Source organism: Oncorhynchus kisutch, linkage group LG28 (assembly GCF_002021735.2).
Source record: "Oncorhynchus kisutch isolate 150728-3 linkage group LG28, Okis_V2, whole genome shotgun sequence".
Lineage (NCBI taxonomy): Eukaryota > Metazoa > Chordata > Actinopteri > Salmoniformes > Salmonidae > Oncorhynchus > Oncorhynchus kisutch.
Window position 1 is genome coordinate 10,677,621 of NC_034201.2, and position 27,506 is coordinate 10,705,126.

The 27,506-nt window shown below is 43.5% G+C and overlaps 1 protein-coding gene and 1 non-coding gene across 2 annotated transcripts; one reads left to right on the forward strand and one right to left on the reverse strand.

The window, feature by feature from the left end:
- Positions 1 to 2,432: 2,432 nt before the first annotated feature.
- On the reverse strand, positions 2,433 to 27,506 carry hrh2b (histamine receptor H2b). Its single transcript, XM_020463653.2, has 3 exons — positions 27,176 to 27,506; positions 4,630 to 5,541; positions 2,433 to 4,422 (listed from the first exon to the last, which is right to left on the reverse strand). The coding sequence occupies exons 2-3, from the start codon at positions 5,248 to 5,250 to the stop codon at positions 3,994 to 3,996; spliced, it is 1,050 nt and encodes a 349-aa protein (XP_020319242.1). The 5' UTR covers positions 5,251 to 5,541; positions 27,176 to 27,506; the 3' UTR covers positions 2,433 to 3,993.
- On the forward strand, positions 14,079 to 14,133 carry LOC116358196 (U7 small nuclear RNA). The gene has a single exon (XR_004206078.1). It is a non-coding gene; the product is annotated as a U7 small nuclear RNA (small nuclear RNA).

Sequence of the window (27,506 nt, forward strand, 5' to 3'; positions counted from 1 at the left end):
AAAAAAGGCAAGTGCCTGGGGCCTCACGACACCAGGGGTCCCACCTAAAAAGAAAAAAAAGGTACGAAAAAAATCAACAACATTTCTCTGTTATCTTGCCTTCCTCTTCCACTCAAGGCTTATACTGGGCTGGGCCTCAAATTCTGAGAATTGATTCGGGCAGGGCGGGTTTCGTGCTTGTGTGCATACCTTTTACTACTGCTCTCTCTCAACAGAAGCTGCAGCCAGCCACTGGCGGTGCCAGGATTCCAATATGGGCTGCGCCAGAGAAATGTGTGGCCATGATGAAACGTATTTTTCTGTCATTCGGGAGAATGATGATCCACTAGACCAGACAGGCAGCGCATCTCAGTGTCAGGAGAAGCCAATAATTCCAATGGCATCTGTTAATGCCAATACATCCTAACAAAATACACCATATGACTGCCCTGTTAATGTGCCTTGCTGGACCTTGTGAACTTTCGAAAGTAGACCCGTAGGGCTAACTGATCCACATGCTTTCCTAATGAGGCATAGGCTCGATGTGGTTATTTTGGAATTAAACATAAACATGAAGTTATTATCCGAGACATAGTGCCACCTGCTGGGGAAATGTGTCCTTCCTGTAAGGTCCATATCTATCCCCCTGAGTGCTAACCTATGGAAGCACATTCGTGCCACCAAAACGTCAAGATAGTAGACCGTACTTACAGGTTATGTAGCGTATGCTTCTTCATTTGTAACATTGTGTGGGGATTTCAGAAGTAGTATCCAAGAGTGGTGGTGGGGGGGGGGGGGGGGGGGGGGGGAGAATAGTTTCCCTGGGGACCAGAGTTTTTCCTGATCTGGTAGGCTAACGTAACCAGGTAAAACTCCAGACCCTAGTTGTAGGGTATGACAGTAATAAATCTGCTTTATTTTTTTTCTAATCAGGTTATATGGTTTAAAAAAACAACTGTGATTGGACAATAGAATTTACAGGGCTGAGATGGTTGTATGCAGGGTTGCATCGGGTAGGCCTTTGGATCTGTAATTAAAAAGATACTCATATAGTGAGTCATCACTATTGTGTTGATTGATTCATTCCAGTCAATAATTCTGGATTAAAAAGGTCTTGGTAGCCAAGCCACCTGAAGTGTGAATATAAACCCCATTTGATCACATTACATTTTCTCAGAACAAAAATAAATGGGCCTATAACTTAGTCCATAAAAACATGACATGATGTTACCCCTGGCCCAGATGGGATCAGAGTTAACAGGCTACCTGCAGCTGTCGTTGTTATCAGTAGGCTACAGACTGAAGCACAGATTAGGCCTAATTGTGCATGAGTTGACCATTTGTTGTCGCGCCAAGATGAAGTTAGTCATGTGTTTGTCTAAATTAAAATAAGGAATGCTGTAACAGACGCCTCGTCTACCATCACTTGTTGTAAACAGGTAGCCTAGCGGTTAAGTGTTGGCTACTAACCTATTGAAATCATAGAAAGAGCATGTTGTGTCTCCAACCGATGACAGGCACAACACAAAAACCTCAGATGATGTAAAAGAGGGTCTAAGCGGCAATATATACAAATATGAAAAATATCGGAGTTTACGAGATTTTAGATAATTGACATTTAATGTTAAAAAAAAAGACATTGTACTTTATAATTATATATATTTTTTAAATAAAATTGATTGTTTTTTACAAATTATATCAATCCAAACCATTTATCTTTTCCACTGACGAAGACATGGATGTCTCATGGTATGGTGGGGTATGCAAAATAGATACAATTTGAGCACCTTTATCTCTTGAACGTTTTGGCATTCAGGTCCAAAAAGTCCCTTTCTGGCCACTTCTACAATGAAAGGTTTCGTTCAAATCAAAGAGGTGCTGTCAAAAAGAGAATTTAAATGGATTTTTAGTTTGGTTTGTTTCACGTTTTCCACCTTGGTGCTAACAGGTAATTAATTATCAGGTAACACCTCTTTACTATTTGTTCAATGCTATTTCCTTGCTTCTGTGGTTATAAGACACAACTGGTAAGACTTGTTGTGATGCATTCCCTTGACCCAAGACTCATCTTTTATGTATTGTTTTATAAACTTAATAATAATAATCCCTGTTGGTATATCATAAAGCATTGTTGCAAAATGCAGGCCTATCAGGCAACATCTCCTCGCAAATTTGTCAGAAGCAGAAATATGCAAATGATGTCAGAGAAATGTACAATTAGGAATCTGATTCTTGGATATGGATATCTGGTGCGTTTAATCTCAGATGTGTCAGATGGAGGTCAGGATGTCCTTAACTCAGAGAGTGGGCCCGGAGAGAAGCGTGGAGCTGAGGAGTCTCCTTGGAGCTCAGACAACTTCTCCCTGGAGGTCACGAGCTGTCTTGACCTTTAATAATCCCAATGGTAGTTCACTACTACTACAGATGTAAAAAATACACATAACAAGAAGAAACAATATCCTCACGTAAAGGTATAATGTCAAAAACTGTTGTGTATGATATTGAGGATATGATTGCTGTCTGTCTTCAGATATGAAGTGGTTTGTCACTGAGAGCAAGAGCAACAAGAGTTTCCAGAAGAAGGATTTGATTGCTGGAGAGGGTTCAGAGTGTGAGAGTGGAGAATTGGTTGTTGTTTCTCCAGATTTTAATTACAGTACAGGTACTGTACTGTATCATGCCTGAAAGTGCTTAGTGAAAATAAATCGTCAGGTGATGTTTAAATTCCGTTTTCAGATTGGAATTTTATTTCTTGCTTTGCAGTTCAACAATAACCAGGACATATTAGGTCATTATAATTGGTCGTATGTACATGAATAATACATTATAGATAAACATATGTCTGTAACAATGATTTGTACACACAGATACTGATACAATTGATTTTGTCACCTCTTCTTGTGAGGGTGAGTGTGATGACACATTTGGTCACTAGAGGGCAGGGACATGTCATTTATAGAAGTCATTGCAGACAAAGTACATAGTTTGCAAGTGTCTGAGTGTGAATGAGAGTATTTGATTGTGCGAGGACTTTTTGAAAAATGTCATTCACTTATATTATGAACTATTGTATGTACAATATGAGGTCACATGGTCAGACAGAAACAAAGTCTACAAATCCAGTGGGCAAATTACACTACATTCTGATAAACAGTTAACAGTAATGTCTCATGGTGTGAATGTCACATGCCATATAATAGCAGCACAGGTGAGTGTATCCTGGCAGCACATGTGAATGTGGGGGTTGTTGGGTTGATGTGAGCTAATAATTGTCAAACAGTAGGTCAGTTATTTCTACTGCGTCACAGATTGGGCTGTCGGCTGTGGCAGGAAACAGTTATGTTAATCTGAGGACCATAGGAAGATGTCACGACACCAAAAGGTTTAGAAACCACTGACGTGAGGGAACCTATGCCCAGTGGAACTACATCAACTGGCTGTTGATGCAGGGGTACATTATTTAAAGGTGGACAGGTATCCCATATGGGGCCGGGATGCCTGGATGACACATCCAGATGTCCTTGTATCCCCTCCGCCAACCTCCTGGAAGCCATCCAACATACTGTAGCTCTGACTGGACATTCTGTACCTTTTAGGGATGAACACACATATACATTCAAGTAAATCCATCCAGGTTAGTCACTAATTCACCACAAGTGGGTCTGCAACAGAGAGGATCACCAAAACATTTAACTGCCTATGTCTCCATCAGTTAGCTAGGAAATGATCAGCACGGACACAGCTATTTAGACAGTTAATATTGACTCGGCTATGTTCTCTTTATCTTCTTGGTATGGGTTTGTTCTCCTTTGTTTTATAAGCAGGTGGTAGATAACATATCAGCCATTTTATATCATACTGTACTAGCTCCTGCACAACTGTCCCTCATTCACCTTTATAAAGTGTCCTGCATGTGTTACCTAGTCCCTATCCAGTGTGTATTGTATTTTACCAGGTCTGGTCAGCAATGTTGCTGCCATTGCTCTTCTGAGAGGTGAGGCTCTTTCCCTCTGGCTAATTGTCTTTAGGGAGGGTGTCTGTGTGGCCATTGGTCAGATCAGTGTCTCTGTGTTCGCTAGAGAGGGGCACTTGTTTCTGCAAGGACACGCAGATAGTTGTGGATATGTGTCTCCACCGCGGCCCCCTGCAGCACAGCAGCTCCCCATAGGCTCTGCGGAAGTCCCTATTCAAGGCCGGGTACAGGATGGGGTTGACAACGGAGTTAAAGTAGCCCAGCCACAGCACCACAGAGTGGGCAGTAGTAGGGGGGTTAGTCTCTGCCCCGATGCCCATGCAGGTAAAGAAGGTGTAATAGGGGAACCAGCAGATAATGAAGGCCCCCAGGACTGCTGCTAGAGTCACTGTGGCCTTGTGCTCCCGCGCTGTGGCCGCCACTGATGCTGTGGGGGCAAATGAGGGTGTGGCAGCTCGGATACGCCGTCCCTGAATGGATGGATAAAGACAGGTTAAAGAGAAAGAGGGTCAGCAGATGGATGACTGAAAGGATGACATTAATAAATGGATGGAACTATAATAGCTACTACTAATTATTCCAGTACTACTATTGCTGCTCCAGCCATAATTACTGTTATCACTACTACCACTGATGATACTACCACACAACAAATAAATATAAGGAATAAAATGAACCTGTTTGCGTGCTATCTGAAAGATGCAGTGGTACATCCCGCACATGACCAGTAGTGGGAGGTAGAAGGTGCCAAAGGCATCTAGGAGCACGTAGTTGTTATGCCACTCAAAGCGGCAGGTGCGTCCCTCCTCCACCTCGTCCCAAATGCCCCAGTCCAGGTTCTGCACCCTGAAGTCAGCCGTGTTCCAGCCCAGGTGGATGGGGAGGAAGGACATGGCCAGGGAAGTGACCCAGATGGTGGTGATGGCCAGGGCTACTCGGGGAGGGGTGACCCTGCGGGGGTAGCAGAGTGGGGCTGAGATGGCCAGGTAACGGTCCACACTGATGGCCAGCAGAGTCAGGATGGAGGCCGTACAAAACATCACATCCAGAGACACATAGATGTTACATAGGGTGCCCCCCAGGGGCCAGTGTCCACTCCGCAGCTCCAGGGTGGCAGAGAAGGGCAGCACCAGCAGGCCCAGCAACAGATCCGTCACAGCTAGTGACACAACAAAGCAGTTAGCAATGCGGCGCAGGCGGCGGCTGAGCCCCACGGCCAAACACACCAGCACGTTCCCGCCGATGGTCACCACGATGAAGGACACCAGAAACAGCCAACGGAGTGCCGTGGAGATCATGGCGTCCCTCCCCCTGCACTAGGTCACAAGGTCCAGCCCTGCCTCCACATCAGACCTACTGCTTCTGTCAGCTTATCTTCTCCTGCAGGCAGGACTACAGACAGGACTACTGCATAGAATCCAGCCCTCTGCTTAACAAGCTTGTTGAGGACTTGGTATAATGACAGGGTCCTGTCAATTCAGCTGTCAGTATCCATCAGATTAATGAGGGCTTCACACTGTAGGGGGATGCTGTATTGCAGCCATCTCTTTTTTAATCATTTCACAGAAGATGTCCTCTTTGAAGCTGCCCTGGTGTACAAAAAAACAAAACAATGGCCATTGGGCTATGTCGATTTCAACATGATAGTGCATTAGTAGACTGATTTTAAGTGGTACGAGGTTAAGGCTGTGTTGATTTCAACACGATAGTGCATTAGTAGACTGATGTTAAAGTGGTACGAGGTTAAGGCTGTGTTGATTTCAACACGATAGTGCATTAGTAGACTGATGTTAAAGTGGTACGAGGTTAAGGCTGTGTTGATTTCAACACGATAGTGCATTAGTAGACTGATGTTAAGTGGTACGAGGTTAAGGCTGTGTTGATTTCAACACGATAGTGCATTAGTAGACTGCTGTTAAGTGGTACGAGGTTAAATATATAATATTTATACTTTTTATGTATGCAAATTCACGTCTCTTAGACTACAGAACTGAAACAATGGCCCTTTGGTGTCTAATATACAGTACATGGTTGAAATATCAAAGGTCCTCCTTCAGTTCATTTAATAATTGTTTTCTTTCATGATGGTAATTCAATTGCACATCATGTGAAGGAGAAATGTTAATGAATGCACTTGCCTCTGATGCAGTGTGGTGCTGTTTGTTCTGGAAGAACACAAGAACATTCCGCCAGCGTTAGCTTGAAGCTTCGCTAAAGTCTGTCTGCAGGCCTTTTGATTATGCAGCTTACATATTGGACCCAGAACCCAGGAGTCAAAGATGACCTAAAGGCCTGCTCAAAATGTGCATTTAAAATCAAACATTGAATATTAGGAAATGGCCACCAGACAAGGCATTGTTTTATAAACCATGTTGAGACATCATTAGCACTTCTTAGAAGGCCACATCACATTTGGGCTCTAACATTAGCTTGGACTTGTCCAAGGTACTGAAAATGTCCAGACTAGTGAAAATATCCATGTTCTTATGGGAATATGTTATAATTGGCTCAATGGAGACAGTCTCTTGTTTACAACCAGTGACAGTTCTGCTATTCCCACTAGCTGCCCTCCCTCTACAACTCCCTAACCCAGGTGAAGTACTGTAGCTAGTGTTCCCATTACAGACAGATGAAACCTGGCCTGAACAGGGCTGATCCAATACAATCATTAAGGATGGATGACACCGACATAGGGGAGCTATGAAAGCTCCCAGTTGATGCGATTATACTGTGCTATCCAAACGCCAATCAAATTACAGAGGCATGAGGCGCTACGCAGGCAACATCCACAGCAGGCAGCCAGCCCAGTCAGCACAGGCCAAACATACAGTACTTTCCTCACTGATTTTACCCAAATCCAGATAGCAGATGTTCTGAAAGAGCTGCAAAACCTGGACCCGTACAAATCAGCTGGGCTTGACAATCTGGACCCTCTATTTCTGAAACTATCTGCCACCATTGTCGCAACCCCTATTACCAGCCTGTTCAACCTCTCTTTCATCTCGTCTGAGATCCCCAAGGATTGGAAAGCTGCCGCAGTCATCCCCCTCTTCAAAGGGGGAGACACCCTGGACCCAAACTGTTACAGACCTATATCCATCCTGCCCTGCCTATCTAAGGTCTTCGAAAGCCAAGTCAACAAACAGGTCACTGACCATCTCGAATCCCACCGTACCTTCTCCGCTGTGCAATCTGGTTTCCGAGCCGGTCATGGGTGCACCTCAGCCACACTCAAGGTACTAAACGATATCATAACCGCCATCGATAAAAGACAGTACTGTGCAGCCGTCTTCATCGACCTTGCCAAGGCTTTCGACTCTGTCAATCACCATATTCTTATCGGCAGACTCAGTAGCCTCGGTTTTTCGGATGACTGCCTTGCCTGGTTCACCAATTACTTTGCAGACAGAGTTCAGTGTGTCAAATCGGAGGGCATGCTGTCCGGTCCTCTGGCAGTCTCTATGGGGGTGCCACAGGGTTCAATTCTCGGGCCGACTCTTTTCTCTGTGTATATCAATGATGTTGCTCTTGCTGCGGGCGATTCCCTGATCCACCTCTACGCAGACGACACCATTCTATATACTTTCGGCCCGTCTTTGGACACTGTGCTATCTAACCTCCAAACAAGCTTCAATGCCATACAACACTCCTTCCGTGGCCTCCAACTGCTCTTAAACGCTAGTAAAACCAAATGCATGCTTTTCAACCGGTCGCTGCCTGCACCTGCATGCCCGACTAGCATCACCACCCTGGATGGTTCCGACCTAGAATATGTGGACATCTATAAGTACCTAGGTGTCTGGCTAGACTGCAAACTCTCCTTCCAGACTCATATCAAACATCTCCAATCGAAAATCAAATCAAGGGTCGGCTTTCTATTCCGCAACAAAGCCTCCTTCACTCACGCCGCCAAGCTTACCCTAGTAAAACTGACTATCCTACCGATCCTCGACTTCGGCGATGTCATCTACAAAATGGCTTCCAACACTCTACTCAGCAAACTGGATGCAGTCTATCACAGTGCCATCCGTTTTGTCACTAAAGCACCTTATACCACCCACCACTGCGACTTGTATGCTCTAGTCGGCTGGCCCTCGCTACATATTCGTCGCCAGACCCACTGGCTCCAGGTAATCTACAAGTCTATGCTAGGTAAAGCTCCGCCTTATCTCAGCTCACTGGTCACGATGGCAACACCCATCCGTAGCACGCGCTCCAGCAGGTGTATCTCACTGATCATCCCTAAAGCCAACACCTCATTTGGCCGCCTTTCGTTCCAGTACTCTGCTGCCTGTGACTGGAACGAATTGCAAAAATCGCTGAAGTTGGAGACTTTTATCTCCCTCACCAACTTCAAACATCAGCTATCTGAGCAGCTAACCGATCGCTGCAGCTGTACATAGTCTATTGGTAAATAGCCCACCCTTTTCACCTACCTCATCCCCATACTGTTTTTATTTATTTACTTTTCTGCTCTTCTGCACACCAATATCTCTACCTGTACATGACCATCTGATCATTTATCACTCCAGTGTTAATCTGCAAAATTGTAATTATTTGCCTACCTCCTCATGCCTTTTGCACACATTGTATATAGACCCCCCCTTTGTTTTCTACTGTGTTATTGACTTGTTAATTGTTTACTCCATGTGTAACTCTTTGTTGTATGCTCACACTGCTATGCTTTATCTTGGCCAGGTCGCAGTTGCAAATGAGAACTTGTTCTCAACTAGCCTACCTGGTTAAATAAAGGTGAAATAAAAAAAATTAAAACAAGATCATGAATTAACCATAGTCTGAATATAAGGAAAGATTGACTGTAATTTAGAGAAAATATGCACAGTCAATCAGGAGTCAGCCAGGAAAGAGATCTTTATTGAGGGCCGACTATGCCCCTCATATCTAGTAATGGTGAAGTGGGCCTGGATATATGCCTCAACAGAGCAAAACCCATCAAAGGGACCTGATGAAAAGGAGGGAGCTATATGACAGGTATATCAGGTAAGACCCAAGTGCAGACTGTGTAGAAGTATAATGTTTATTGTAACAGGGGCAGGTTAAGGCAGGCAGGGGGTCGATAATCCAGAGTAGTGGGGCAAAGGTACAGGATGGCAGGCAGGTCCAGGGTCAGGTCAGGCAGGGGGTCGGTAATCCAGAGTAGTGGGACAAAAGGTACAGGACGGCAGGCAGGTCCAGGGTCAGGTCAGGCAGAGGTTGGTAATCCAGAGTAGTGGCAAAGGTACAGGACAGAAGGGAGGCCCAGGGTCAGACAAGGCAGAGGTTGGTAATCCAGAGTAGGGGCAAAGGTACAGGATGGCAGGCAGGTCCAGGGTCAGGTCAGGCAGAGGTCGGTAATCCAGAGTCGGGACAAAAGGTACAGGACGGCAGGCAGATTTAGGGTCAGGCAGAGTCATCAGGCAGGCGAGCTCAGAGTCAGGACAGGCAAGGGTCAAAACCAGGAGGGTGAGAAAAGAGACTGGAAAAAGCAGGAGCTGAGACAAAACTATGGTAGGCTTAAACAAACAAGACAAACTGGCACAAACAGACAGAAAACACAGGTATAAATACCCATGGGATAAGTGGGGAAGATGGGTGACACCTGGAGGAGGGTGGCGACAAGCATAAGGACAGGTGAAACAGATCAGGGCGTGACAGTACCACCCACTCCCCTGCATCCTACCCGGGCCCATACCTGGTTGAGCGGGGTGCCGGCGCTGGGACTCAGAGATGAGGCCTGGGTCCAGGACGTCCCTAGCGGAGACCCAGCACCTCTCCTCCGGGCCATAACCCTCCCAGTCAACCAGGTACTGGAATCCCCTGCACCCAGGTCGAGCCTTCAGGAGACGTCTCATCATGTACGCCGGTTGGCCGTCAATGAGACAGGGGAGAGGGGTGGGCCTGGAAACAACAGTTTTAACTCTAGACACAGAAAAGGTAGGAACAATATGGAGGGTATGGGGCAACAGAGGACAAACAGCAGAGGGGCTAATGATCTTGGAGCGGGGGTAAATCAAGTCTCGGCTTCCGGGGTCGTAGCCTATAGAGGCCTATAGAGGCGTGCCAGCACCTCAGGCTTGACCTTCTTGGATACCGGTCATTGCTGTGGAAGCAAAATGGCCCGGGTCTTACTGAACCCCTTCCGGAGGTCATGGTACTCTGAGGAGCTGGCAGAGAGGTCTGGGGCAATTTCCAAGCCCTCAGGAAGACGTCCCGGGGCAGGCAGAGCTGACTTCAGGCAATGAGTGTGGCAGGACGGGCTTCAGCCCATGATGGCACCAGTAACCCAGTCAATGGAGGGATTGTGTTGATGGAGCCAAGAGAATCCCAATACCACGGGAACCTGCAGAGAATCAACCAGCAGGAATTGGATCGTCTCGCTGTGGTTCCGACACTCGTAGGATGACGGGGGTGGTCTGGTGGGTGACCCGGCCTATAGAGCAGACATCCAGTGCACTAATACCCATGGGAATGGAGAGGGGTTGAGTGGGGATGCTGAGCTCGGACACCAGGGTAACACTCATGAGACTCACCCCCCCGACCACGTCCTGGAATCCTTCCATTAGACCACGAAGCAAATACTCGTTTGTACTAATGATGGCTCCTTGGGAGAGATGGCAATGTGGAGCTGGTCCAAGTCTGCTGGGTCAGTCATGGCCAGTTCATACTATCAGGTTTCAGGTAAGACCCAAGTGCAGACTGTGTAGAAGTATAATGTTTATTGTAACAGGGGCAGGTCAAGGCAGGCAGGGGTCGATAATACAGAGTAGTGGCACAAAGGTACAGGACGGCAGGCAGGCCCAGTGTCAGACAAGGCAGAGGTTGGTAATCCAGAGTAGGGGCAAAGGTACAGGACGGCAGGCAGGCTCAGGGGCAGGCAGAGGTCAAAACCAGGAGGGCGAGAGAAGAGAGACTGGAAAAAGCAGGAGCTGACACACAAAACGCTGGTAGGCTTGAACAAACAAGATAAACTGGCACAGACAGAAAACAGGTATAAATAACCCAGGGGATAAGGGGGGAAGATGGGTGACACCTGAAGGGGTTGGAGACAAGCACAAGGACTGCCCTTGCTGTCTCTGCCTGGCTGGTTCCCCTCTTTCCACTGGGATTCTCTGCCTATAACTCTATTACAGGGGCTGAGTCACTGGCTTACTGGTGCTCTTTCATGCCGTCCCTAGGAGGGGTGCGTCACTTGAGTGGGTTGAGTCACTGATGTGATCTTCCTGTCTGGGTTGGTGCCCCCCTTGGTTCGTGCCGTGGCAGAGATCTTTGTGGGCTATACTCGGCCTTGTCTCAGGATGGTAAGTTGGTGGTTGAAGATATCCCTCTAGTGGTGTAGGGGCTGTGCCTTGGCAAAGTGGGTGAGGTTATATCCTTCCTGTTTGGCACTGTCCATATCATCGGATGGGGCCACAGTGTCTCCTGACCCCTCCTGTCTCAGCCTCCAGTATTTATGCTGCAGTAGTTTATGTGTCGGGGGGCTAGGGTCAGTTTGTTATATCTGGAGTACTGTCTTATCCGGTGTCCTGTGTGAATTTAAGTATGTTCTCTCTAATTCGCTCTTTCTGAGGACCTGAGCCCTAGGACCATGCCTCAGGACTACCTGGCATGATGACTCCTTGCTGTGCCCAGTCCACCTGGTCGTGCTGCTGCTCCAGCTTCAACTGTTCTGCCTGCGGCTATGGAATCCTGATCTGTTCACCGGACGTGCTACCTGTCCCAGACCTATTATTTGACCATGCTGGTCAATTATGAACATTTGAACATCTTGGCCATGTTCCACCCCTCACAGCCTGGTTCCTCTCTAGGTTTCTTCCTAGGTTTAGGCCTTTCTAGGGAGTTTTTCCTAACCAACGTGCTTCAACACCTGCAATGCTTGCTGTTTGGGGATTTAGGCTGGGTTTCTGTACAGCACTTTGAGATATCAGCTGATGTACGAAGGGCTATATAAATACATTTGATTTGATTTGAAGGACAGGTGAAACAGATCAGGGTGTGACAAGGTATGCAAAGGCTCTAAACATTTCTATCCTGCAACTCAAAGAAAATGCAGTCCCCATGCATAACTGCGGGCAGAGATATGCACTGTAGAGCTGGCCATATTATGTTGTTTTTTCAATCACAGACAAGCATTTTTTGGAACAATGTTGTCGATTTTTAAAACAGAGTCCACAAGACTGTTTTTTGCAAAACAGTAAATGGGTTTTCCAAATCTCAAAACAAATGCATTCATCAAAACTATATTGAGCCGTCAAAATTGCAAATGCATTCATCAAAAGAACGACTGCCTGCAAAAACACAACCATGCTTATCTATTGAGTCCGAGCAGACAAAACAGAAAGTTAGTTTGTCTTTTAAAATCCAAGTCAGTCAATACATTTTCTTTGCAGTCAGTAAATCATGATCAAAATTGGAAGTAGATGTAGTGATGTGCACTGGGAGTCGGGAAGCAAGTTCAAGTTCAAGGATCATTTAATAAATTGAACATAATACAAAACAATAAACATGAACAACGCAGACAGGAAACAGAAACAACGTCGCCTGGGGAAGGAACCAAAGGGAGCGACATATTACATTTTTTTTTACCTTCATTTAACTAGGCAGAACAATAGATTTTTACCTTGTCAGCTCAGGGATTTGATCTTGCAACCTTTTGGTTACTTGTCCAGTGCTCTAACTATTAGGCTACCTGACGCCCCAGTGGGCTTGACGGGCTCCCCTGCCTTAAAGATATAGGGCAGGTAATCAAGGAGGTGATGGAGTCCAGGTGAGTGTCATTATGATGAACCGGCTGAGGTGTGAGAGCCTAATGAGCTAGCTAAGACCTCCCCAGTTGCCTCGGTCAAGGCACGGGAACCTGTTCACCCAGCTGAGGCAGGGGAGCCCATCGAGCCTGCTGGGCATGGAAATCCGGCTGAGGCCTCCCAGGTAGCTCAGGTAGCTCCGGTTCGGACACTCGGACCCGACTTCACCTCCAACACAAAAGAAAACTCCCTGATGCTTCCCTATGATGAGGCGTCATTCTGTAATGTGTTTGCTTAGAAGCAAGTTCAGAGAGTGAAACATTTAATGAACATAAACAATTACTCCTGGGGAAGGAACCAAAGGAGTGACATATATAGGGCAGGATATCAAGGAAGTGATGGAGTCCAGGTGAGTGTCATTATGCGCTGATGCGCGTAACGATGGGGACAAAATGTGCCAATAGCAAGTGTGACAATAGAACTATATTACTCTCTTTTTTATTCATATTTCACCAGCACTTTCATACACATCAAATCAAATATTCTTCCTAATTATAAATACATAACAATGAGAATACAAATAAGCACATTGTGTGTAGTATTCATTCATCAACATCATCACAATCCAAATCCATGTATTCAATACACAGGCTGGTTTGCTCATAGTTGTGTAGACTTTCCATTGGTGCACATAAACACAATCCACAATAGAAATAAGGAAAGATGAATACAATGTGGGAACACAACTGATATGAATGTGTAGGCATCAATCCACACCAAAGCAAAGCTTTAAAATGGAAGGTCACGATGTTGGAGACACACACACACAGTGCATGCATGCACACACACACAGTGCATGCATGCACACACACACACACACTCACAGAGAACACAGAAGCATGCAGAACACTAAGTGTAACGATGAACAGTAATTGTGTAAGCTAAATGGCTTCACACTTCTCCTTAGGTAACATGAAGGGTCTAGACCATTCATAAAATATTCTTGAAATTGTGTCATTCTGTTTTCTTTCTCGCATAATATCATCCATGTGAGTTTGTGTACGACTTTGACTGCAGTCCCACATGAAAAAAATTGTACTGTAGAATACTGTAGTAAACTGTAGTATACTGTAGAATACTATACTACATAATGTAGTGTCTCTCGATCGTGTGTAGCAATTACTATAGAATATTGTAGTACCCTGTAGAATACAGCGATGAGATGTAAATACTACAGTATCCTACAGTCTGCAAAAACACTACAGTTTAACTATAGTAATAATATAGTTAACTAGGCAAGTCAGTTAAGGATTTGATCTAGCAACCTTTACGGTTACTGGTCCAACGTTTTAACCACAAGGATACCCGCCTACCTACAGGTTATGGAAAATTTGCTCTTTTAGTATTTGCCAAGTAGGTTTCCTCAAGGAGAAAGCCCTCCTTTTCTATGCAAAAGATAACAAAAGAATACACTATAGTAAATACTACAGTATAATGTCCACAAAAACACAACAGTAAATATTACAGTATACTGTAGTATACTGTAGTACAGCCCGTATACAGTATACTGTAGTACTACAGTTTATTAACTACAGTAATACTACAGTATTTATACTATATTAAACTGTAAATACTATAGTCTATTACAGTAATATCTGCAAAAACTCTATTCGGAAAAAAATACAGTATACCACAGTCTGCAAAAAGAATACATTCCACAAAAACACTACAGCTTTTTAACTATAGTATTTTTTCATGTGGGAGTGGTATAAACAAAAATCTATTCAGTGGAAATGCCAACATTTTCCATAAACTTTAATTTGACAAAAACCGTCCTCCATAGTCTAGACATGGCATTAACACCCGCAGACATTTTCAGTAGGCTTGGACAAAAGACACTTTTATACTGTTAGGGGCAATTATTTCTTAACCTAAGGTCGATGTCTGCACCCCGCTGAAATCTAATTAGCACAATAAAAAAATCCCCATAAAATCAATCAGTTTAAGCTAGAGGCACAGTAGCTATTTTTTTTCATTGGATGGATCTCAATCCACCCCTTCTGCCGACTGTATGGAACACTTCTGCATCTGCAGTGAAAGGTGACAGAGTTAGAGCAAAATGTTGGTCAAACCATGAGACATCCAAAAATCAGTATTCTCACACAATCATCTGTAGCGTCCGAACGGTTTAGTCTACAAACCACTCTATGGAAAAATGAGACTCTCACGAATACATACAGTACCAGTCAAAAGTTTGGACACACCTACTCATTCAAGGGTTTTTCTTAATTTTAACTATTTTCTACATTGTAGAATAATAGTGAAAACATCAAAACTATGAAATAACACATATGGAATCATGTAGTAAAAAAGTTTTAAACAAATCTAAATATATTTTATATTTGAGATTCTTCAAAGTTGCCACCGTTTGCCTTGATGACAGGTTTGCATACTCTTGACATTCTCTCAACCAACTTCATGAGGAATGCTTTTCCAACAGTCATGAAGGAGTTCTCACATATGCTGAGCACATGTTGGCTGCTTTTCCTTCACTCTGCATTCCAACTCATCCCAAACCATCTCAATAGGGTTGAGGTTGGGTGAATGTGGAGGCCAGGTCATCTGATGCATCACTATCCTTCTTGGTCAAATAGCCCTTACACAGGTGCCTTTTGGGTCATTGTCCTGTCAAAGAATAAATGATAGTCCCACTAAGCGCAAACCAGATGGGATGGCTTATCGCTACAGAATGCTGTGGTAGCCATGCTGGTTAAGTGTGCCTTGAATTTTAAATAAATCACTGACAGTGTCACCAGCAAAGCACCCCCACACCATCACACCTCCTCCATGCTTCACGATTGGAACCACACATGCGGATATCATCCGTTCACCTACTCTGTGTCTCACAAAGACACGGCGGTTGGAACCAAAAATCTCAAATTTGGATTCATCAGACCAAAGGACAGATTTCCACCAGTCTAATGTCCATTGCTTGTGTTTCTTGGCCCAAACAAGTATCTTCTTATTTTAGTAGTGGATTCTTTGCAGCAATTCAACCATGAAGGCCTGATTCCATGCAATCTACAATCTACAATGTAGAAATTAGTAAAAATCAAGAAAAAACCCTTGAATGAGTAGGCGTGTCCAATCTTTCGACTGGTCTCTATGATGCCCGCAGTTCACACAATACTCGTCTGAAGGTCCCCCGGGACCAGTTAACAAGATTAATATATATGATAGACACTTCAAAACAAACTTCCTTTAGATTTGTTTTTGGGGGGACTATCTGTTGTTCCATGTAGTGAATCTGTCTATCAATAAATTTTTTGTTTTAAACAATTCTAAAGCAAATAGCAAAATTATCCTCTGTATGACCTTCTTAAAACAAGAGGGAGATAGAGAAAGGGAGAGGGGGAGAGAGAGAATGAAAGGGAGTGGGGGCGAGAGAGAGAAGGGAAAGGAGAAGGGGAGAGAGAAGGAGAGGGAGAGGGAGAGAGAGAAGGAAGGGAGAGGGGGAGAGAGAGAATGAAAGGGAGTGGGGGCGAGAGAGAGAAGGAAAAGGAGAAGGGGAGAGAGAAGGAGAGGGAGAGGGAGAGAGAAGGAAGGGAGAGGGGGAGAGAGAGAATGAAAGGGAGTGGGGGCGAGAGAGAATGAAAGGGAGTGGGGGCGAGAGAGAATGAAAGGGAGTGGGGGCGAGAGAGAGAAGGAAAAGGAGAAGGGGAGAGAGAAGGAGAGGGAGAGGGAGAGAGAGAAGGAAGGGAGAGGGGGAGAGAGAGAATGAAAGGGAGTGGGGGCGAGAGAGAATGAAAGGGAGTGGGGGCGAGAGAGAATGAAAGGGAGTGGGGGCGAGAGAGAATGAAAGGGAGTGGGGGCGAGAGAGAATGAAAGGGAGTGGGGGCGAGAGAGAATGAAAGGGAGACGGGGAGAGAGAAGGAAATGGAGATGGGGAAAGAGAAGGAAAGGGAGTGGGGGAGAGAGAAGGAAAGGGAGTGGGGGAGAGAGAAGGAAAGGGAGTGGGGGAGAGAGAAGGAAAGGGAGTGGGGGCGAGAGAGAGATGGAAAAGGAGAGGGGGAGAGAGAGAAGGAAAGGGAGAGAGATAATGTACTTGTATACCCTGCAATACAGACAATGATTTACAACAACGACAGTGGAAAAGTGGTATCGAAATGTATTATCATAATGGCCTCACTGTATAAGAACACCACAAATGTCTCACTTGCGTTCTGCCCTTTGGAGCAACCAAGTGAAACAAAGTCAATATAGATTCCTCTGTGGTGTGAACTCTTGTCCGTTTCCATGGAGACTTTAATAGCCATGAGTGGCAAGTCTGTGATCTCCTTGGTGATTTCAACAGGCAGTGTTGTCTTCATGCCCACCTGAGCAGGGTTCTGGGTACTGTCAGGGAGGGGACAAAGATAACAGGGTGTTGTTGACTAAAGTGGTTTGGTTAGACTGTTGAACCAACTCATGAGTTGTCATCTCTACCTTTACATTTCGCCCACGTTGCACGCATGGAACTACAGTTCTTAGGCAGTCATGATAGCTCAAGAAAATGACTTTGTCACAGTATTTCAGCAGTGACACAATCACGTGTGACACTGTCCTATTCTATTTACCAGCTCAGAAGTACTATTATGACTACTGAGGTTCTCATGTGGCGGGACCCTTTGTCAAATATTTCTACTGACAGACCTGGTTAGTATGACTTGGTAAGTCAATTTGAGGCAGTAGATGTGATGTATCCCTCAATATGGTGTATGAAATTATTATTCCGTTTTGAGAGAAGAGAATTGAATTGATCTTAGGGAATCCACCTGTGTACGTTTATCAGCAAAGGTCAGCTGGGTGAGTGGCGTCTGGTCACCCTAAGTGCATGTACTCCACTCTACAGCACTCAAGATAGATCAATGGTAGATAGACAACAGAACAGATGGGCCATTATTTTAAAAAAGGTGAAATTGAATGGTCTTCTTGCCCAAGGAATGAGCCACCCCGCATGGCTGCCAATGTGATAGGGATGCAACCAGGGCCAACGTGGATGTCGGTTACTCATGTGCAGGACATAAAGTGTTCCGAAAATCATTCTGGACTGCACTAATTTGGAGGGAAGGCGTGTTTTTGGAGAGAGATGTAAGGAGATGGACCAAATTCATTTACATGCATACTTTGGGGTTCTTATCCTTGCTTGTGTTTTCAGATCCAATGGGGAATCCACAGAATCCCCGTGGGATGCAGAAACTGGTAGAGAACATTTCTGTGCAACAATGTCTCTTGAAAACTTCCACATAATTTCTAGGATCTTCCCCTTCGATAACGGAGACACCAGACCAGCTCGGCGGCAGAGAGACCAACTAGCTGCATTCGGGTCAGTGTGAGACAAGTGGGTGGACCGCCTTCCCCTGTTTTACAACCCTGGGCCCAACGTTACTATTGATGAGCAGCTTATGCCATTTATGTGCCACAGCCCCTTCAGGCAGCACATACCGTCTAAACCCGCAAAAAATGGAATCAAGATCTAGGCTGCCTGTGCTGCTTCATCATATGAGTGGAACTTGCAAGTGTTTACAGGGAAGCCAGGTGGAGGAGCCCTTGACAAGAACCAAGGGATATGGGTTTTCCTGGACATGACACAGGGACTCCGTGTCCATAACACCACATGCAATAACTTTTTTACTTCACACAAGCTGGGACAGGAACTCCTCAAGAAGAAGCTGATGATGGTAGGAACAGTACGAAAAAACAAGCCAGAGCTCCCAACTCAGCTGTTGAATACACGTAACAGGCCTATCAATTCCTCTAAGTTTGTGTTTGTGGCCGACACATCCCTAGTATCCTGCATTCCAAAGAAAGGCAAAAATGTGGTAATCATGAGCACGCTGCATAGGGGTGGGAGAATCTGTGGCCAGGAACATCAAAAAACAGAAATCATAATGGATTACAATGCCACACAAGGAGAAGTGGACAATTTAGACAAGTTGGTGACTGGCTACAGCTGCAAAAGAAGAACCCTATGCTGGCCATGTGATATTCTTCAACATCTGGACATCTCAGCGTACAACGTGTGTGTCATCTGGATGGCGTTGAACCCAGATTGGAACAGAGGGAAGCTCCAGAGGAGATGGCTCTTTCTAGAGGAGCTTGGCAAGGCATTGGTAAGACCTCAAATCCAGAGGACGAAACATATCTCAAGGACCCCCAGCTTTTGCACCCACTGTGAGGAGGATTCAGGAGGAGGATGCTGGTGCCCCATCCCCCCGACCCACAGAACCAACAACTCAGTCCCTCATGTGGGGTGTAGACCGGCCTTAATTTGTATTCAATGGGGCTCATTTATCGTTAAATACTGTAAGTAAAATATGTCCTTCCAATTTGTTCTGTTCAAAGCAATACATATCAGTAGTGATGAAAACCTTGTTAACTCTATATTTGTTCAAGATAAACATGATTTTTTCTCCACCCATGTCTTGAGCATAATTGATTATAATCGGAACTAGAAGCACAAGCATTTCGCTACACTCACAATAATATCTGTTACCATGTGTATGTGACCAATACAACTAGATTTGATACAAACATTTTATTGATAAATGTGATCTAGCAGCAAATATTAACCATGTATGCTGTCTATATTGCTTGTAATTGATATAAGTCAACATCTAAGTATTAAATATTAAGTCTTTTTTTGCATAAATTATGTCTGTATTTTTTTTTAAACCCAATAATGTTGTGGGTCCATTAGACCCGCTTATATTAGGTGAATAACAAACACATGACTACCACACACGAGTTAAGTGCCTTTGAACGGGGTATAGTAGTAGGTGCCAGAAGAACTGCAACGCTGCTGGGTTTTTCACGCTCAACAGTTTCCAGTGTGTATCAAGAATATCACGTGTGCTCCCTCTCCGGCCTCTAGGTCACAAGGCTGCTCATTATGGCACACACCTGTCACCACCGTTCCGCGTTACGTCGTCAGACTCACCTGGTCTCCATCACCTCCTTGATAACCTGCCCTATTTATGTCACTCCCTTAGATTCCTTCCCCAGGCGTCATTGTTTCTGTGTCAGTTTCCTGTCTGCACGTTGTTTTAGGTTCTTGTTTTGTATTATGTTGCGTTTATTTTATTAAAAACACTCACTCCCTGAACTTGCTTCCCGACTCTCAGCGCACATCGTTACAAAGATTGGACAACACCCAATGGACTTTCGGCCAACCTGACAAAACAGTAGGAAGCATTGGAGTCAACACGGGCCAGCATCCCTGGGGAATGCCGTTCGACACCTTGTAGAGTCCATGCCCCAATGCATTGAGGCTGGTCTGAGGGCAAAGGGTGGGTGCAACTCAATATTAGGAAGGTGGTCTTAATGTTTTCTACACTCAGTGTATAATCACGCTATACCACAAACATAAAGTTCAAATGCAGAGACTCTGAGATCACTGAGTGCTTTTGAACAAAACAGCGGTGCCAAGTGGTAGGCCTAGTAGACAAAATATCAGATCTGTAAGGCATGACACTATTTATATTTAGTTTAGTTACATTAATAGTAAATATATGCCATAAACAAAGGTCGAATGGAGATCCAAATAACCAAAACATAGCCTAAAGCTTATTACAGTGAGATGCAGACATGCACAGCTGTTTTGCCAAATAAATAGGCCTATACAGGCCTGTTTCAAAAATATTAATTAATGCCGCTTGCTCACAAGTTCAGTAATACGTTGTGTTAAGTCACAATACACTTCTGTGAATCAAATTCCACCCACATAATCAATTAAGCAATGACAGCCTACCATAAACACGTTTCTAATAAGTACAGTTCCATTCACAACCACAAAAACAATAGGCTACCAAGAAAACCATAATATCATAATTTCAGTGATGAAACATACCCATATGTAGCTATACCCAGGGGTGTAATTTGGGTTCTTGCATTGGATTTAAATTGAATTCTACTTATATCACACTATACAACAAACATAAAAGTAAAAAAACATGCTTTTGACCAAGAAGTGACAGGTTCAATGGTACAAAATCTCACTGTGCGCTACCAGGGCAGTTCCCTACACACAGGAAATCACATGTATTTGTGGGCTATTGTGGACTTTATTGAGTTCCTTATTTAGATGGTACACTGATTATCGACACAATGACTGCTTGTTCTGTCACATAAACTGAAATTGTCACGCCCTGATCTGTTTCACCTGTCTTTGTGATTGTCTCCACCCCCCTCCAGGTGTCGCCCATCTTCCCCATTATCCCCTGTGTATTTATACCTGTGTTCTCTGTTTGTCTGTGGCCAGTTCGTCTTGTTTGTCAAGCTTACCAGCATTTGTCCTGTCAGCTCCTGTCTTTTCCCAGCCTCTCTTTTTCACACCCTCCTGGTTTTTGACCCTTGCCTGTCCTGACCCTGAACCCGCCAGCCTGACCACTCTGCCTGACCCTGAGCCTCCCTGCCGCCCTGTACCTTTGCCCCATCTGGATTTCCGACAACTGCCTGACCTGAGCCTGCCTGCCGTCCTGTACCTTTGCCTCTGTTGCTGCAATAAACGTTACTTCGACACGGTCTGCATCTGGGTCTTACCTTGTCCTTATAGAAATTAGGCAAACTATTTGAATTTTAGTAACCAGGAACTGGAGGAGTGATTTCAGCATATTGCACCTTTAAGTAACCTTCTGTCTTATGTAACTGTACCAAAGGTAACATATCATACTAATTTGAGTTTCCCAGATTTATGTTTACAGTGGCTTGCGAAAGTATTCACCCCCTTTGGCATTTTTCCTTATTTGTTGCCTTACAACCTGGAATTAAAAAAGATTTTGGGGGATTTGTATCATTTGATTTACACAACATGCCTACCACTTTGAAGATGCAAAATATTTTTTTATTGTGAAACAAACAAGAAATAATACAAATCAACTGAAAACTTGAGCGTGCAAAACTGTTCAATACTTTGTAGAGCCACCTTCACAGCTGAAAGTATCTTGGGGTATGTCTCTATAAGCTTGGCACATCGAGCCACTGGGATTTTTGACCATTATTCAAGGCAAAACTTCTCCAGCTTCTTCAAGTTGGATGGGTTCCACTGACGTATAGTAATCTTTAAGTCATACCACAGGTTCTACATTGGATTGAGATGTGGGCTTTGAATAGGCCATTCCAAGACATTTAAATGTTTCCCCTTAAATCACTCAACTGTTGCTTTAGCAGTATGTTTAGGGTTATTGTCCCGCTGGAAGGTGAACTTCCGTCCCAGTCTCAAATCTCTGGAAGACTGAAACAGGTTTCCCTCAAGAATTTCCCTGTATTTAGCGCCATCCACCATTCCTTCAATTCTGACCAGTTTCTCAGTCGCTGCCGATGAAAAACATCCCCACAGCATGATGCTGCCACCACCATGCTTCACTGAGAGGATGCTATTCTCGGGGTGATGAGAAATGCTTATTTTTTTCTTTAAGCAGTGACTTTTTTCTGGCCATTCTTCCGTAAAACCCAGCTCTGTGGAGTGTACGGCTTAAAGTGGTCCTATGGACAGATACTCCAATCTCCGCTGTGGAGCTTTGCAGCTCCTTCAGGGTTATCTTTGGTCTCTTTGTTGCCTTTCTGATTAATGCCCTCCTTGTCTGGTCCATGAATTTTAGTGGGCGGCCCTCTCTTGGCAGATTTGATGTGGTGCCATATTCTTTCCATTTGTTAATAATGAATTTAACGGTGCTCTGTGGGATGTTCAACGTTTCTGATATTTTTTTATAACCCAACCCTGAGCTGTACTTCTCCACAACTTTGTCCCTGACCTGTTTGAAGAGCTCCTTGGTCTTCATGGTTCCACTTGCTTGTTGCTGCCCCTTGCTTAGTAGTGTTGCAGACTCTGGGACCTTTCAGAACAGGTGTATACTGAGATCATGTGACACTTAGATTGCACACAAGTGGACTTTTTAACTATTTAACTAATTATGTGACTTCTGAAGGTAATTGGTTGTACCAGATCTTATTTAGGGGCTTCATAGCAAAGGGGATGAATACATATGCACGCACAACTTTTCATTTATTATTATTTTTAATTTTTTGAAACAGGTTATTTTTTCATTTCACTTCACCAATTTGGACTGTTTTGTGTATGTCCATTACATTACAAGTCCAAATACAAATCAATTTAAATTACAGGTTGTAATGCAACAAAATAGGACAAAATGCCAAGGGGAATGAAAACTTTTGCAAGGCACTCTACTTTGTTATGTATAGTCTATGAGACCAGCCTGTCTACACATACAGCAGAGCACCTTGTCCATTGTGTTGACACGGTGCCTGTCACTCAATCTTTTAACTTTTTTGATATTTTTTTGTAGGGACATAAAACTAAAACTGAAGGAGCGAAAGTTTGAACTGAAGGAGCTGAACCCCCTTTAGCCTTCGTGGTTCCGTGTCCGACTACAGTTTAAAGCAAGATTTTGATCAAATCCAACCAGCTAGATTGAAACAATCTTACCTTTTCAAAGAGTTGCAGCTTCCTTGATGCTTTGTGGAACTTCCTAAGGAGTCAATTACTCCGTTCTCCCTGAAATATACCTGTAAGAGATCCCTCAAATGCCAGTTGGATTAGTTCAGCTTTCCTCGGGTGTAGCATGCCTCTTCTGTGCTGACTGAACACATTTGTCAATGCAGAAAATTTGTTTTCGCAGGTAGTCGTGGATGCCCCAAAAGTCAGTCCATGTTTCAGTGCAGTAAGTATGGTCAGGATGGTGGAGAGATACCCAGAGGATCATTGCTGGATTTCAAGTGGGGTCCATTTGTCCTCATTGGAGCCAGAGTGGACCATCGCTCACCAGCTAAAACTGGTGAGTGACACTAAACTCAGCTTCCATCAAATCTGTTTTGCTTGGTTCAAGTGACATTTTTCACATCTAGAGAGTCATGGCTCTCCGGGTCAAGGGCACACACCGTCTCCACCAGTTGGCTGTTGCTTTCGCTGAATCGTTCTGCCATTTTTACCAATGACAGCATCTAACACGCTGAAAAACAGTACTTTCCATTGTCTCTTTTCCTCAGTCCTGCTGGCCTACTGTACTGTCCACCATATATTGCTGGAAATTTGTATGTACATAACATTGTCATTTGCTTGGAGCTGGTGGTGTGTCAATGCCACCAGCTCCAAGCAAATGACAATGTTATGTACATACAAATTTCCAGCAAGTACGAATGGCTCACCCCTTGTTTAAATAATTGCCCTTTCCCCTTTATCCACACTACAACCTCTTCCTTTCGGTTAATTGAGATCGGAACCATGTTCAAAATATGATTAAAAATGCTATTATCTTTGATGATGACATGAATGGTGGAGTTATGTCATACGTGCAGGGTACATAAACATATGGGGGAAAAAATAAGCAAATCTGGAGCGAAACATAATGCGGATGTATTCCAACCTGCTTTCTCATGTGCGTGCTGAGAACGTTGTGGTAATATTAGGTCAAACTTAAATATAACATTTTCGAAATATTCTGTTCTGAGGACGTCCAACAAGGTCAAATGTAAATTGCATGAACATCAATTGAATGTTTTGTTTAACCTAAAACAAATACCCTGTGAACGTCATATAAACTGACTTATTTCATTTTTAAGAACATTGAGGGAATGTCCTGTGCAACCTAACCTAAACATTGTATGAATGTCATCACAACTGAGCATAGTTTGTGTTTTGGGAACCTATCTCTTGTAATGTACCCACACTGTTCCCACAACCTATTTAAATGTTCTGGGAACCTTCACATAACTTAATAAAGGCTGTTCTGTCAACATTCCTGCAACATCAAAGGAACGTTTTGAGCAGTCCGATACAAACATTATCTGAATGTCAGCACAACAAGCTTTAGTGTTTAGGTAACCATATCCCACAATGTTCCCACAACCTATTCCGGGAATGTTCGTACAACATCAGGTGAATGTTTTTTGTACCCTAAAAGAAGCATTGGAATAATTTGTACAACTTGACAGTTTTTCTATTTTGGGAACATATCTTTCGGGATGTCCCCACAATGTTCCCGCCAGACTGTTCCCACAACCTAATAACATATATTGAGAACCTTTAAAGAAGAGATTAAATGTGTTCTGAAAATGTCCTTGTAACATCAGGTGATTGTTTTTTTTGCACCCGAAAATAAACACTGTAGACTCATCTGCACAACTGGACAGTTTTTGTGTTCTGGGAACATATATTTTGTGATGTCCCCACAATGTTCTCACCAGACAGTTCCATAACCCAATGAAACATTCTGGGAACCTTTAACGAACAGATTAAATGTGCTTTGGGAACATTCTTGTATCTTTTGTGATGTCCACTCATTGTTCTCACAAGACTGTTCCCACAACCTATGAAAATATTTGGAGAACTTTTAAAGAACAAATGAAATGTGGTCTAGGACACATACAGTACCAGTCAACAGTTTGGACACAACTACTCATTCGAGGGTTTTTCTTTATTTTTGACTATTTTCTACATTAGAATAATAGTGAGGACATCAGAACTATGAAATAACACATATGGGATAATGTAGTAACCAAAAAAACTGTTAAACAATACTAAATATATTTTATATTTGAGATTCTTCAAAGTAACCACCCTTTGCCTTGATGACAGTTTGGTCTAAGATAGCTCCCAATGTGTTCTCCAGTATCATAAAACATTTTAGAAAAAGTCTCAGTGTCATTATTCTTGCAAGGTGAGATATTGAAAACAGGAATTTCAATCATTTTGACCCTTTATAAAAATAAAAAAGTAATTAAAAGTCATGACGATCTCACTTACTAAACTCTGTTCTACATGAGACTGCCTTTATGACCAAAATGATCAGATGTACACATTGTAGGCTATTTTGAAACGTTTCAGACTAATATCAATACCACATAAGCCATTTTCTATCAGAGAAGTTGTTTATTGCCTATTTGTTTAGTTAACTAGGCAATTCAGTTAAGAACAAATTATTATTTACAACGACAGCCTACCAGGGAACAATGGATTAATTGCCTTGTTCAAGGGCAGAACGACAGATTTTTACCTCAGTTTAGGGATTCAATCCAGTAACCTTTCGGTTCACTGGCCCAACACTCTAACCACTAGGCTACCTGCCGCCCCAACGTTTTCTAAAAACGTGGTCGCATAAAATATTTGTGCAGAAACAATGGATTGTCAATGGATTACATGACACCTTGAGTTTGAAAACATATATTTTGGTTATTGAACTACAGTAAAGTGGATTTACATCAGGTAACATAATTAATGGAATGGAATTACATCACGGGTACAAGATCTGTACAACTCAGTAACACATAATTATGGATAGGAATGTCATTCTCTTCATGGTGATGTACCCTGACCAGGTACACAAAGGTAGCAATATGCAATATCATAATTATTGGTATTCTACACACTTGCTCATATTCGTATGAGCTCAGCACTCAAACAAGTACAAATGTGGTTGTTCTGGACCGGACCAAATCTGAACCAATCATAGACGTCTATGTTTCACAGCTTTAGACATCGCAGTATGGCAAAGTAGAACACAGTAGAGTACAGTACAGCAGACTACATCACAGTAGAGTACAGTGCAGTATAGTACAGTACATTGGAGTAGTTCGGTGCAGTACAGTACAATAGAGTACAGTAAAGTGCGGTATAGTACAGAAAAAAAAGGAAGAATCAAATCAAATCAAATGTATTTATAAAGCCCTTCTTACATCAGCTGATATCTCAAAGTGCTGTACAGAAACCCAGCCTAAAACCCCAAACAGCAAGCAATGCAGGTGTAGAAGCACGAAAGAAACAGTTGCACGAAAAGTACTGTGTACAACTATGCCCCCAAATATTCAAATGAGCCCCACCTCTACATCATGAAGTAGCTGTTGTCATGAAAACCCAACCCTAGGCAACACAGTGACAAGGGGCTGGTTTCAATTACGGACACTATAGGCATAGAGGAACTCTGTCATGCCTACATCCATAAGAAAATGGTGGGACTCTTTGCAGAACTTTTGCAGTGTTTATAGTGAAGGTAGTTGATGCAAACTAGCCACTTGAGAAAAGCACTCTTTAAAAAGAACCTCTGTGATCTCCATCTTGCTAGTTACTATTTTGTATTTTAAGCAAGCTTATAAAGTAATGATGCAGGTAACGACGTAGGCAGTAGGTCCTCCATGCCAAAATAGTCCATCATTGAAACCAGACCCTGGTCACAGTGTTGCCTAGGATCGGGTTTTCGAGACTATTATTTATTTACGATTATCAGAATACAGCAAGAGACTAAGACCCCCCAGGAAACCACTTAAAGCACACTCAAGGGTAATGTGGTTAACTGTGACAACGTCCTAGACTGACATCTACACAAACGTAGAAATACACATTCACATTTACATTAATCACAGCAAACACAACTAGTTTAAAGACAACCAAAGTGCCAAAAGCTGTGAAGGATTTACAGAATGAGAAGCTCACCTCACACTGGCTGATGGGAGTCAGAATGACGACAGTGTTCTCGCCAAACCTAACCTTCTGCTCAGGTTATAAATGTAATTTCGGTTTCCATCTGGTGTCTACTCCCTCTCCCTCCCTATCACTCTTTCCCGCTCTCTCTCTCTTCCTGTCCTCTGTTTGCTTTACTCGCTCCTCCTCCTTTTAGTGTTCGTCATTACCATATTTATTTGTTTATTGTTTACATCCTCCCATTCAATTGGATTGTAGTTACATAAATAGGATGAGAAATGAATCGTATAAAACAATTAAATGACAACTCTTCTCTCTCTGTCCACTATCTCTATTCCCTGTC

Bases quoted from the DNA above. Each gene is read 5' to 3' on its own strand.
- hrh2b (XM_020463653.2), bottom strand. From the start codon at position 5,250: ATGATCTCCACGGCACTCCGTTGGCTGTTTCTGGTGTCCTTCATCGTG. The intron at 4,423-4,629 runs GTTCATTTTATT...CCATCCATTCAG, and splicing joins TTCAGATAGCACGCAAACAG to GGACGGCGTATCCGAGCTGC.